The sequence below is a fragment of the Anarrhichthys ocellatus genome, unplaced genomic scaffold (genome assembly GCF_004355925.1).
Source record: "Anarrhichthys ocellatus isolate YVR2014 unplaced genomic scaffold, GSC_Weel_1.0 scaffold31, whole genome shotgun sequence".
Classification (NCBI taxonomy): Eukaryota; Metazoa; Chordata; class Actinopteri; order Perciformes; family Anarhichadidae; genus Anarrhichthys; species Anarrhichthys ocellatus.
In genome coordinates, this window is record NW_022280061.1 from 4,147,391 (window position 1) to 4,160,143 (window position 12,753).

The 12,753-nt window shown below is 46.6% G+C and overlaps 1 protein-coding gene and 1 non-coding gene across 2 annotated transcripts in view; both read left to right on the plus strand.

Annotated features, from left to right (window-relative positions):
• The window catches only part of htt (huntingtin), a gene marked incomplete at its 3' end in the record, with an annotated part of 21,626 nt that extends 8,877 nt beyond the window's left edge, over positions 1 to 12,749 (plus strand). Inside the window, exons 15-50 of the mRNA XM_031864437.1 lie at positions 198 to 313; positions 413 to 524; positions 1,284 to 1,421; positions 1,888 to 2,046; positions 2,373 to 2,470; positions 2,565 to 2,704; positions 2,848 to 2,911; positions 3,021 to 3,121; positions 3,259 to 3,405; positions 3,634 to 3,754; positions 3,871 to 4,016; positions 4,151 to 4,323; positions 4,448 to 4,653; positions 4,790 to 4,916; positions 5,011 to 5,129; positions 5,248 to 5,358; positions 5,531 to 5,646; positions 6,368 to 6,503; positions 7,070 to 7,329; positions 7,454 to 7,596; positions 7,743 to 7,971; positions 8,167 to 8,308; positions 8,415 to 8,594; positions 8,886 to 9,062; positions 9,259 to 9,335; positions 9,602 to 9,737; positions 9,831 to 9,953; positions 10,089 to 10,296; positions 10,487 to 10,632; positions 10,906 to 11,083; positions 11,250 to 11,351; positions 11,512 to 11,696; positions 11,779 to 11,905; positions 12,016 to 12,119; positions 12,339 to 12,493; positions 12,599 to 12,749. Of these exons, the coding sequence (XP_031720297.1) occupies positions 198 to 313; positions 413 to 524; positions 1,284 to 1,421; positions 1,888 to 2,046; positions 2,373 to 2,470; positions 2,565 to 2,704; positions 2,848 to 2,911; positions 3,021 to 3,121; positions 3,259 to 3,405; positions 3,634 to 3,754; positions 3,871 to 4,016; positions 4,151 to 4,323; positions 4,448 to 4,653; positions 4,790 to 4,916; positions 5,011 to 5,129; positions 5,248 to 5,358; positions 5,531 to 5,646; positions 6,368 to 6,503; positions 7,070 to 7,329; positions 7,454 to 7,596; positions 7,743 to 7,971; positions 8,167 to 8,308; positions 8,415 to 8,594; positions 8,886 to 9,062; positions 9,259 to 9,335; positions 9,602 to 9,737; positions 9,831 to 9,953; positions 10,089 to 10,296; positions 10,487 to 10,632; positions 10,906 to 11,083; positions 11,250 to 11,351; positions 11,512 to 11,696; positions 11,779 to 11,905; positions 12,016 to 12,119; positions 12,339 to 12,493; positions 12,599 to 12,749 (5,153 nt within the window). The remainder of the gene's footprint in view (positions 1 to 197; positions 314 to 412; positions 525 to 1,283; positions 1,422 to 1,887; positions 2,047 to 2,372; positions 2,471 to 2,564; positions 2,705 to 2,847; positions 2,912 to 3,020; positions 3,122 to 3,258; positions 3,406 to 3,633; positions 3,755 to 3,870; positions 4,017 to 4,150; positions 4,324 to 4,447; positions 4,654 to 4,789; positions 4,917 to 5,010; positions 5,130 to 5,247; positions 5,359 to 5,530; positions 5,647 to 6,367; positions 6,504 to 7,069; positions 7,330 to 7,453; positions 7,597 to 7,742; positions 7,972 to 8,166; positions 8,309 to 8,414; positions 8,595 to 8,885; positions 9,063 to 9,258; positions 9,336 to 9,601; positions 9,738 to 9,830; positions 9,954 to 10,088; positions 10,297 to 10,486; positions 10,633 to 10,905; positions 11,084 to 11,249; positions 11,352 to 11,511; positions 11,697 to 11,778; positions 11,906 to 12,015; positions 12,120 to 12,338; positions 12,494 to 12,598) is intronic.
• LOC116393010 (small Cajal body-specific RNA 14) lies at positions 5,698 to 5,827 on the plus strand. The gene has a single exon (XR_004213368.1).
• Positions 12,750 to 12,753: the final 4 nt, after the last annotated feature.

Here is a 12,753-nt window from a genome sequence, read left to right on the forward strand (position 1 = left end):
GTGTGTGTGTGTGTGTGTGTGTGTGTGTGTGTGTGTGTGTGTGCGTGTGTGTGTGTGTGTACGTACGTACGTACGTACGCAGTTGAGCATACAAAAACACTGGTTCTAACCAACCGAACACCAGTTCTGCTTATTGATATAAAGCTTTTTTTAAGCTTACTTGTTGTTTCTCTGTGTGCTTGTCTGATTGTGTGCAGCGCTGAGCAAACCTCATCTCTTCGAAGGCCGAGGTCACAACCGGCAGTGTTCAGACAGCAGCGTGGACCGCTTCGTACCAAAGGATGAACCTGCTGAACCCCAACCTGACAATAAGGTGAACACACACGGAAAACATCATGCTAGTTTGTCTCACCAGAAGGTAAAGAAAGCAAAGTTCTTATGCGTCTGTCTTTAACTTTTAACTGTTTCTTAGCCATCACGAATAAAGGGTCCCATTGGACATTATACTGACCAGGGGGTGGAGCCGCTGGTGCACTGTGTACGGCTTCTTGCTGCTTCCTTCCTACTGACGGGACAAAAGAATGGTGAGGGTTATCAAAACTGCTCAAAATATACAATATGTGTGTTTAATAATAATGTCGTCCTAAGTCCAATTAAGTACCAACCACACAGATTCCTGTTGTTCAATAAACTGATTCAAGTAGAGAATTCAGTTCTCGGGGAAACTCAGTTAAAGGTAACTTTGCTTCATAGAGGTTTTAGTCTTAGGGGAACTTTAAAAGAAATCTGTAAAATAAATGACATAGAATAAAGAAATGGATCGGATATTCAAGAGCGCCAACATCTTGCTTATCATAGTAACCGATAATATCTTTACGGTTAAGAGTAGACAGAATTATTAGCTTCAGAAAATCTGAGACTCCAGATCTGTCAGAAATCTGTCGATGTTTTTATAATCAAAAAATAGTGTTATGTTTAAAAAAGGTACAAGAAATATCAATGTCTGTTGACTTGGCAATAAGACCATTAGCAGGGTGTGTCTATGATGACAGCCTTAATAAATAAACCATAATAAAACCTAACAGCTGCAGACGTTCAGAGGCATCACGGTTTGATTGGCCAATCAGGAATGAATTTTATTGACACTGTTATGATACAAAACCTATGAACCTTGTTTTTACCAAACAGTATTTTAAACTATGAACATTTAGAGACACAGTCTCAACACAATGTTGTCAGTTGTTTGTCTGACTTTCTTGTTTTGTTTTACACCATTTTGTGTGTGTGTGTGTGTGTGTGTGTGTGTGTGTGTGTGTGTGTGTGTCTTTGCTATGTTTTCCCAGGTCTGACCCCTGACAAGGAGGTGCGAGTGAGCGTGAAGGCTCTGGCGGTCAGCTGTGTTGGGGCAGCAGCAGCGCTGCACCCTGAAGCCTTCTTTAATTCCCTCTACCTGGAGCCGCTGGACGGCATCCCGGTTGAAGGTAAGGGCAAACAAAAATAAAAGACAATCCTATTTAGATGATGTGAGACACCTGAACAGGCCAGTTTCAACAAAACAAACAGAGACGCCAGAGGACTGAGTCTAGCGTTCTTTAATATCCATCATGAGCAAAAAACTTAAAATAACGTATCGCTGTTTTGACTCGTCGTAGTAGGAGAAACGGGTATTACTAATAACATTATCTATGTCCTACTAATGCATGGCGGTGTGACGGTGAGTCAGCATGCACAATACCAGGACCCTGAATCTAAAGCACCTAAATGCAATTCAGCCGTCATTGATTTTATTATTTAAAATGTACTTCTCCATGTCACAATATCTTGTGCGTAAAAGGCCTGCACTGCATTCTTCTTTTGCAGTGGGAGTTACAAAATGCATTATTTGACAACTGTATGTTCTTCCGCAGCGTCTTTGACCGTGCGCTCTCGTTCTCTGTCCCCTTGCAGAGCAGCAGTACATCAGTGACATGCTGGGCCTCATTGCCCATGGGGACCCCCAGATCAGAGGGGCCACAGCCATCCTCTGTGCAGCCATCATACAAGCTGCACTCACCAAAACACGCTACAACATACACACCTGGCTGGCCAGCGTGCAGAGTGCAACAGGTTGGTGTGTGTGTGTGTGTGTGTGTGTGTGTGTGTGGGGGGGGGGGATACTTTTCCTTTATTTACTCTTATTGCTATTGTATTCTGTTTTGCAATGGTGTCAGTATTATTTATTTTAGACTTAATAATTATTATATTGTTTGTATACAGTATATATATATATATGTGTGTTAGTTTTGTTATTCTATTGTGTCTATTTCCGTCGTGATTGATAAAGTTCTATCTTCTCTTATTTGTACAGGTGTGTTTTTCTTGGTGCTGACATCATCAATGTTTGGATATCATTTAATGATTCTCTTTCACCTGTATGACACCTTTCTCTTCAGGTAACCCTCTGTCCCTGGTGGACTTGGTGCCTTTGCTCCAGAAAACTCTGAAAGATGAATCCTCTGTCACCTGCAAGATGGCTTGCTCTGCAGTGAGGGTGAGTGTGTCTGTATGAGTGTGCCAGTAGTGTGTGTGTGTGTGTGTGTGTGTGTGTGTGTGTTTGAGGCTGACCTTTTTGATGTGTGTTCCAGCACTGCCTCATGACTGTGTGCAGCAGTACCCTGAGTGAGCTCGGCCTGCAGTTGGTGATAAACCTTCTTGCTCTGAGGGACTCGTCCTATTGGCTTGTTCGCACGGAGCTCTTGGAGACCCTGGCTGAGATGGACTTTCGGTAAAAATCAATTTAGATCTTTTTTCTGTGTTCCTGGAGCTACTTGCTCTAATCACTCTAACCATAATGACGAAGTGAAAAAAGTTTTTTTTTTTTGAAATTTTTAAAAATCTATTTAAGACATTCACTCTTTCCTCTTCTAGGTTAGTTAATTTCCTGGAGAGGAAAACGGAGACTTTGCACAAAGGGGATCATCACTACACTGGGGTAACTTCTCCTTTCCTGTCGTCTTCATGTGGAATTAGTTGTTTTTAGACACAAACGCGTGCAGTGTGTATCCTAAAAGTTGACTAATTCCACATTCTTCTCTATGTAGCGGCTGCGGCTGCAGGAGAGAGTCCTTAATGATGTGGTCATCCGTCTGTTGGGAGATGATGACCCCAGAGTCCGGCACGTGGCTGCCTCTGCTGTCAGCAGGTATACTATCTCATCTCATGTACTGTATTCTGGGCTCCAGACTGGTGCGTCTTTACTTTTAATTTAGGTGCACCAAAGTCTTTCTAATGTCTCCCTCTTCCTTTTCCTCTCATCCGCCCCACATGTCTCTCTGCCAGGCTGGTTTCCAGGTTGTTCTATGACTGTGACCAGGGTCAAGGGGACCCAGTAGTGGCTATTGCCCGGGACCAGAGTTCAGTCTACCTGCAGCTGCTGATGCATGAGACACAACCCCCCTCCCAGTTCACAGTTAGCACAATCACAAGGTACATGGACACACAGACACTCACTCCTTTGGTGTCGCATCTCATAGGCGCTCAGTGCCATTCTATTGCTAAGAAATGATTCTCAGGATACTTGGTCACTTGTTCTTTTTATGGTAAACGCAGTAAGTTGTTATGTACAGACTATCAGGACTTTGAAATTAAGTCCAAATGGTTCAAAATCACAGAACACAATATCTGAGGAACTCTGCTCGTTTGTTTGTCTGCCAGGACGTACCGGGGCTACAACTTGTCCAACAATGTGTCTGACGTCACAGTCGAGAACAACTTGTCCAGAGTCGTGACCGCCGTCTCCCATGCGTTCACCTCCTCTTCCTCCAGAGCCCTGACTGTGAGCTTCCACTCGCACAGAACACTTGTTTTGCCTGCTGTATAAAATGTTTCTTGTGCGTTTTTGTTTTTCTGACAACATGTTAAAATACACTTCATTTGTCTGTTTCTCTGCAGTTTGGCTGCTGTGAAGCCTTGTGCCTCCTGGCTTTAAATTTCCCAGTGTGCACTTGGAGTACAGGCTGGCACTGTGGCTATGTTAGCTCCAGTAGCAGCTTTTCTTCCCGCTCTAGTCTCAGCCGCAGCAGAGGCCGGGCCCTTAGGTTTGTGTACCCTCTCTGTCTTGTGAATTCATCCTTTGCTTGTTCATTAAATGCGACATTACTCTTTCTCATCATTTCATTTCTTTCCCTTTTTACACCTGCTTATCTTCTGTCTTTGTCTCTCTGTTCTGCAGTGTGTCACAGCCTAGCGGTGCTTCAGCCTCTTCATCCGCACCAGATAACGAGCGGAGGACTCTGACAGTCGGAATGGCCAACATGGTCCTCTCTTTACTCTCCTCTGCCTGGTTTCCACTGGATCTTTCTTCACACCAGGATGCACTTTTGCTTTCTGGCAATCTGCTAGCTGGTGGGTAATAGATGCATTGAGATTTTACCTGAAGCTTGAAATATATTATATTCACTCAAACAGAACTTTGAGACAAAAGCAGTCACCTGTTATCGGTTAACATGCCCCTTAATCATGTTCCCAGCTGTGGCCCCGAAATGCATGCGCAACCCCTGGGCCGGAGAGGAAGAAGGCACGAACCCCAACCCAAATAAGATGGAGGAGCCATGGGCGGGGCTGTCGGAGCGCTCCCTGGTGGCCATGGTGGAGCAGCTCTTCTCTCACCTGCTGAAGATCCTCAACATCTGTGCCCATGTGCTGGATGACACACCACCGGGACCAGCGGTGAAGGTAACTGTTTATAGTCTTTGTTTTTAAATGGCTCCAAGTCAGAAGTGATTGTTTTTAAGACACGTTTTACTTTAATTTATCTGCTTATGACTAAGTTGTTTCCACAGGAGTTCACTTTCTGTACTCTGTTCTTTAGGCCACCCTCCCCTCCCTGAGCAACACCCCCTCCCTCAGTCCCATCCGCAGAAAAGGCAAGGAGAAGGATGCTGCTGAGCCCAGTGCTGCTCCTATGAGCCCAAAGAAAAGCAACGAGGTCAACACAGGTACAGGCACACCTGACCAATGACAGGTGAAGATGGTCTCTGTGACGTGTCTGGGAATATATGAAAAGTTTGATGTTTTGCTTTTTGTGAGCAGGCAGGCCAGCAGACAGCACAACCGCCATAAACAAATCTACCACCTTCGGCAACTTCTACCACCTGCCCCCCTACCTCAAGCTCTATGACGTCCTCAAAGCCACACATGCCAACTTCAAGGTCTGAACACTGCTTCCTATCGTGACACAAAAGGGTTCTTCAGGTTTTAGTAGGCTGGATGGCGGTGGATGGTGGTGTTCATATTTCGTGTGTGTTTGTTTGTTTTTGTATCTCCTAGGTGACGCTGGACCTCCACAGCAGCCAGGAGAAGTTTGGAGGTTTCCTGCGAGCTACTCTCGATGTTCTCTCTCAGCTCCTGGAGCTGGCCACACTGCATGACATCAGTAAGGTAAAGACGTGACGTCCGCTCGATTGGAAATCACACATTGATAAAATGTTAGTGGCAGCAGGACGAAAGTGATTCTGGATGATTGCACTTGATGGAAGCAAATTAACTTATATCATTTTTCACCACTGTTCACATTAAGTGAATGAATACATTGAATTATGTCTTCTATCAGTGTGTGGAGGAGATCTTGGGCTACCTCAAGTCCTGTTTCTCCAGAGAACCAACCATGGCTACTGTTTGTGTACAACAGGTCAGTAGTCTACTTTATGTCTCTGGTTGTAGATTTTAGTTTTATTGAACGGTCACATTCATTGCATGTGTGTGTGTGTGTGTGTGTGTGTGGCAGTCTTTATGGTTCCAACACTGAGCAGTGTGCTGCAGCCGGTGCGACTCCACACAGAGTGAGGCTGGTTCCTGCCGACAGGGCCTGTAAAGGCATCGGGTTCTCTGTGCGATGGTTCCATACATCTTCATACACACACAGTTCTATACCAGCTGGGTGTCATCTTGCCTGATCCTTTTGAGACACAACGAACTCCCTCACATAACTCCTTGCATTATAGTGATTTTAATTCATTTATTTTTTCCGGAAAAAAAAAAATCTGACCGATCTTGGAAATCACAAGGAAAAAATGTAAACAACCGGAAGTATGTTGGTTCAAACACTAAGAAACTAAGCTGGTCATGTGGAATATCCTACAAGACACTGCTGGAGATGAATTGTGTTCAGGGGCAAAGAAAAGGTGCTGATTCCATGAATATGTTTTAGACCTTATCCCAGACTAAATGAGAATCAGCCAACAGTCCGTGATATTAAATGAACTGGTCAATAATTTGATTTAATTACAGCTCCCAAGATGGACGTGTGCAAGTCATATGTTTGTGACGAGTAATGTTTCCACCTTTCATGCTGTGTTGAGGAATTTTATGTACAAATTTAAATTTTTATTTATTTGAATGGACCCATGTGTCTAAAGTAAAGTTGATTGAAGTAAATGTATTTGTATCTTGTGTCCTCACAGATGCACCTGGACTCTCCGGAGGCGTTGGGAGTGTTGAACACTCTGTTTGAGACGGTAGCGCCCTCCTCTCTCAGACCGGTAGACATGCTGCTCAAGAGCATGTTCACCACCCCGATAACCATGGTGAGATCTGGGTAGACTTTAGATGTGACTATCTGATCTACTTAAAGGGATAGTTCAGATGTTTTGAAGTGTGTCTGTATGAGGTACTTATCCTCAGGAGTACAGGAACGGGAACAGAGTCTATGCTCTCTTGACTTCTTCGACAAAAATGGTAGTTTTACATTGCAGAACACGGGAAGTTGCTGGTCTACCGCTGCCTCCGTTGCTTAGTTTGTTTGTGTTATTGTGTGATTTTTGATTAATCCGAACTAACCCTTTAAAAACACCAAAGTCACCAATAACACGAACTAACGGACCGAGGCAGCGATAGACCATCAACGTTCGTGTTCTGACCGGTAAAATGAGTGTTTCTGTCAACGGAGTCGTGTAGATTTGTAGAGCGCAAAGATGAACTGCTTCAGTTCCCCGGAAAAGGCTGTTTGACGGTAAAGCGGTGGAAATATTACGAATACAGCGTACACTTGAACAGAAATTAGAAATTTCCCTTTAACACGCCGTGTCTTCTTTTTGTTAAGTGATGGCAAAATATATATTTTTGACTTGAACTCAAACCTGTGCTCCTCCAGGCGTCGGTAGCTACAGTCCAGCTGTGGGTGTCCGGTATCCTGGCGGTGCTCCGGGTACTCGTCTCCCAGTCCACTGAGGACATTGTCCTGTCACGGGTCCACGAGCTGTCTCTCACCCCGCATCTCCTCTCCTGCCACACAATCCGTCGCCTGCATCAGCAGAGCCTCTCCCCGAGTGACCCGCCCACTGCCGACACACTCGTCGACCAGGAGCCTGTCGGTGAGGCACAAAAGGCCCCGCCTGAGGAAACCTTTGCCAGGTCAGTGAGTGTGGTTTTAGGGTGCTTCTGACGTAAGGATTGAGGGGTGTTTTTATTTTCAACCACTACGTTGCTTCCATGCATATCTTCTTTCTTCACCTTCTCCTCTATTCCCTCTCTCCAGGTTCCTTCTCCAGCTGGTAGGAGTGCTGCTGGAGGACATTTCCTCCAGACAGGTTAAAGTGGACATTACAGAGCAGCAACACACCTTCTACTGCCAGCAGCTGGGCACACTGCTCATGTGTCTCATACATGTCTTCAAAAGTGGTGAGCTTTATATCATGTCAATAGTCATTTTGGATGGATATTAAGCTTTAAAATTAAATTCATTACATTCCACCAAATCGGTTGCATGATGTTAATGCTGGTCTTGACTTGACCCATTTCGTCTTTTGTTTTCCTTTCGCTTTCAGGAATGTTTCGCAGGATCACCGCTGCAGCTACTCGTCTCCTAAAGGGTGAGGGTGGAGGTGGACAGACCGGCGCAGAGGCCGCTCTGTTTTACCCCTTGGAGGGGCTGAACAGCTTGGTGCAGTGCCTGATCACCACCCACCCCTCTCTGGTGCTGCTCTGGTGCCAGGTCCTCCTCATCATCGACTACACCAACTACTCCTGGTGGGCTGAGGTGCACCAAACACCCAGGTGAGTGCCTCATCAGCGTTTATTTCTGCTAAAGGGTTCATCGTATCACAAACAAACACAATTATTATAAATTGCAAGACTAAAAGGGATCTAAAAAGTCAATTTGTAGTGCAGCAAATTGTCCAAAATTAAATCCCTGTGAGCACGGTGCTGCATCTCTTAACAAACTACCCTGTCTCCATCCTTCTCTCTCAGGGGACACAGCCTCTCGTGCACAAAGCTGCTGAGTCCTCACTCCTCAGGGGAAGGAGAGGAGGACACGCCCGAGGCGCGGTTAGCTATGGTCAACCGAGAGATCGTACGCAGGGGAGCCCTCATCCTCTTCTGTGACTATGTGGTGAGAGTCGTTCAAAATATTTGAACAATCATCAAAAATGTTTTCATTACACAAACCTCTGTTTTAAGTCGACATGTAATTTAAATTTTTCTCACGGATGAAATAGTGTCAGAACCTCCATGACTCGGAGCATCTGACCTGGCTGATTGTCAACCACGTGCGTGACCTCATCAGCCTTTCCCATGAACCTCCAGTGCAGGATTTCATCAGCGCTGTGCACCGCAACTCAGCTGCCAGCGGCCTCTTCATCCAGGCCATCCACTCCCGCTGTGACAACCTCAGTACTGTAAGATCACGCCCTGTTAGCTCCTCCCTTTCCATCCTCCAACTACTCTTTCCCCTCTCTGTTGACGTTGCCCAGTACCTCTCACTACTGGAAATCTTCTTCTATTCTATTTATCCTGTTGTGACCATTTTTCCTCTTGATTTGGTCGCCCGGTGTTCTTGTTTTTCAGTTGATCAACACTGGTGTGATTCTAACTTTTCCCCTTCTTTCACGGCCCTGCCGCTTTGCTCTCCTCCTGTTGTTGTTGTTGTTGTTCTGCCTTCTTAACTGACTCCTCTCCCCCTTTTGCAGCCTACCACGTTGAAGAAGACTCTGCAGTGTTTGGAAGGCATCCACCTGAGTCAGTCTGGCTCCCTGCTGATGCTGTACGTGGACAAGCTGCTCAGTACTCCCTTCAGGGTTCTGGCTCGCATGGTGGACACACTGGCGTGTCGCAGAGTGGAGATGCTGCTGGCTGAGACGCTACAGGTACAGCTTACGGATTAGTTTGCATTTTCTTGTCACAAGGGAGCTCGCTTGTAAACCGAACATTTGATGAATTCTATTTTATCATCACAGCTTCCAGTTTGTCTGTGAGCTTGTTTTGTTAAATTATTGTAGCTCAGTAGATGTCTGTGTCAGTTTTCTATTTAGTTGATCATGTGTTGTTGTCTCCACTTTGCAGAACAGTGTGGCTCAGCTGCCTGTGGAAGAACTGGACCGGATCCAGGAATACCTCCAGACCAGCGGCCTGGCTCAGAGGTGAAGCTCTTCTGTCTTGTCAGCAAATTTGAGGAATAGTTTGCACATTTTACAATTATTAACATCTCGTAAAAAGCAGAACAAAGGACTATAAAATAAAAACCACACACACACCAGAAGATGCACAAGTCAAACTGAGTTAAACATTGCGTTCCCCATCTGCTCAGACCAGATCATGAGTATGTAATGCAGCTTTGAGGCAGTTTTTGTTCCTTGGATTCTCCAAATAATGCAAAAATAACCTCTGTCTACCTCTGTTAACGCAGGCATCAGAGGTTTTACTCCCTGCTGGACAGGTTCAGAGCCACGGTTGCCGGCACCAGCAGCCCCACAGCTCCTGTGACGTCACACCCCTTGGATGGGGATCCACCACCTGCCCCCGAGCTGGTCTCTGCAGATAAGGTGAGCGATTGGTCTTTGCTGTCTATTGATCCTGAATAAATTCAGAACAGGAGGTATAAATATTTTCTCTTCATGATCTGATCTTGTCTTCAGGAGTGGTACGTGGCTCTGGTGAAGTCTCAGTGTTGTCTTCGTGGAGACGTTTCCCTGTTGGAGACGACAGAACTCCTCACCAAACTACTGCCCACTGACCTATTTGACATCATGAGCTGCAAGGTGACACAGACTGCAGGGCCCAGATCAGACCTCCAGATAAATAGTGTCGAGCATATTGATTCATTCAAATTGGAAAATGTGGCATCTGAACCTGGCCTCCCCCCCCCCCCCCCCCCCCCCCCCCCCCCTCCCCAGGAGTTCAACCTAAGCCTGCTGTGTCCATGTCTCAGTATGGGGATGCAGCGGTTAGCACGAGGTCAGGGGTCGCTTTTGTTGGAGACGGCTCTGCAGGTGACCCTAGAGCGGCTCGCAGGGGTCACCGGGTCACTTCCTGTCCCCCACCAGTCCTTCCTGCCGCCCGCCCAGTCACAGCCCTACTGGAACCAACTAGCTGCTGTGTATGGTGAGAGTGGGAGGGAGGCAGAGATTGTTTACTGTCGGATTGAGTCATTTCTCTTCAATTTTGAGCTCTTGTACAATTTGACGTGACTTTATTGAGCATGAATTTGTTGCGGTTGCATTGTGTGTAAGAAGCAGGAGAATGTTTGTTGAATGTTCTCCCTCTACAGCTCCAGGTCTTCTCTATATTTCAGATGAGCCCGGTTTCTACCCCAGGGTTCTGTCGCTCTGCAGAGCTCTGTCCCAGTACCTGCTGAGTGTGAGCCAGCTGCCGTCCTCACTACACATCTCCTCTGACAAGGAACACCTCATCACTACTTTCACCTGCACTGCTGCCGAGGTAGAAGACTACGTGTGAAAGTCCCACCGAAACACAATGTAGTCACTTTAAATATGTGATTTAGTTTCGTTACTTGTTCGACTGTTTCTTGCTTATAATTTGAGAGAAAATGTTTCTGTCATTCTCCATCGTAGAATAGTAGTAAAGTGGTTTAATAATGAATCTAGTGGATGAAGACCCCGTAGTTTCATCTCAATCGATCTACTGATATTCTCATGTTGGACGTGTTTGTATCTTGATGTTGGATGTGATCACTTCTCTCTCCTCGTCCAGGTCGTAGCGTGGCATCTCCTCCAGAACCAGTTGCCCCTGAGTGTGGACCTGCAGTGGGCTCTGTCCTGTCTGTGTCTGGCCCTGCAGCAGCCCTGTGTCTGGAACAAACTCTCCACCCTGGAGTACACCACACACACCTGCTCCCTCATCTACTGCCTGCACCTCATCATTGTTGCAGGTGAGGAGGCTGCCGACATGTTCACGGCCAACGTCTCCAAGACGAGGCAACTCGCACCAAAACGATCTAGATTGATGAATAGTACTACAGTTAGAGGTTGAACTGTCCCTTAACATTATAATGTGTCATTTCAATGCTGGTCATACGTTTTGTCTCGGCCTCCCAGTGGCTGTGAGTCCTGGTGACCAGCTTCTGCATCCAGAGAAGAAAAAGACGAAGGCCGAGAGAGAGGCTGAAGAAGATGAAGTTGACTCTGCGCATGCTGACCGTGAGCACTTGGGAGTTTCTGTAAAACTGCTGCGTCATTTTATGTTATTTGGTATTTCAAGGCTTTGCTTAACAACGCTGTTTAAAGTCTCACGGTGTCATTTCTTCTGAGTCGAATTTGCCATCAAATATCCCCCAAAGCGTTCACCTGTGTGTTGCAGACACGTGCGAGTGGCGGGTGTGTGAGATCATGGCGGAGCTGGTGGAAGGCCTGCAGAGCATCCTCTCCCTGGGTCACCATAGAAACAGCGCATTCCCCGCTTTCCTCACACCGACCTTGCGCAACATTGTCATCAGTCTGTCCCGCCTGCCTCTGGTCAACAGCTACACCCGAGTACCTCCACTGGTCAGTGTGTGAAAAATACTATGCCTCCAATTTGTACGCATGCATATATTGGTCTATTAAAATGATGTGTGTGTGTGTTTAGGTTTGGAAACTGGGCTGGTCCCCTCAGCCAGGAGGAGAGTACGGCACCACGCTGCCCGAGATCCCGGTGGACTTCCTGCAGGAAAAGGACGTCTTCAGAGAGTTCCTCTACCGCATCAACACACTGGGTACAGAAACACACACAGTCATATGATGGAAGTGCAGTATCTGATTGACCAAGATTATGAAGGATGCATTGCTGTACTTTCTGACACGTGAATGGTTTTGTTGTGTTTAGGCTGGAGCAGCAGGACTCAGTTTGAGGAGACCTGGGCCACACTGCTGGGGGTGCTGGTCACCCAACCCATCACTATGGACCAGGAGGAGGAGGCACAGCAGGAGGTACACGCACAAAGACGTTGTTCACATCCTTAAATGTACTGCTGGTTTGTGAGGTCGATACGACTGCAGAACTCATCACTCTTGTAGAAGCACTTAAAGAGAAAGCATTTGTGTGAATTCAGCGTGTGAGCATCAAAGAACCATGGCACCTCGGACGCATTAGCATAGTGTCCATCTTTCCCATCGGACTCATTGTTTTGTTCCTCCTTTTGTCTCCAGGAGGACTTGGAGCGTACCCAGTTGAATGTGTTAGCGGTGCAGGCCATCACCAGCCTGGTGCTGAGTGCCATGACCCTGCCCACTGCTGGCAACCCTGCAGTCAGCTGTCTGGAACAGCAGCCCCGCAACAAGAGCCTCAAAGCCCTGGAAACACGGTAGCGATGCATCTGCTCTCCGTTTATTCTAGTAAAGTGCCCAGAATAAGCATGCAGGGGTATTTCAATGTGTGTGTGTGTGTGTGTGTGTGTGTGTGTTCCCAGGTTTGGAAGGAAACTTGCAGTGATCAGGGGCGAGGTGGAGAGAGAGATTCAGGCTCTTGTGTCTAAGAGAGACAATGTTCATACACACCACCCGTACCACGCCTGGGACCCTGTGCCCTCTTTATCGGCAGCCTCAGCTGGTAACACAAAACATT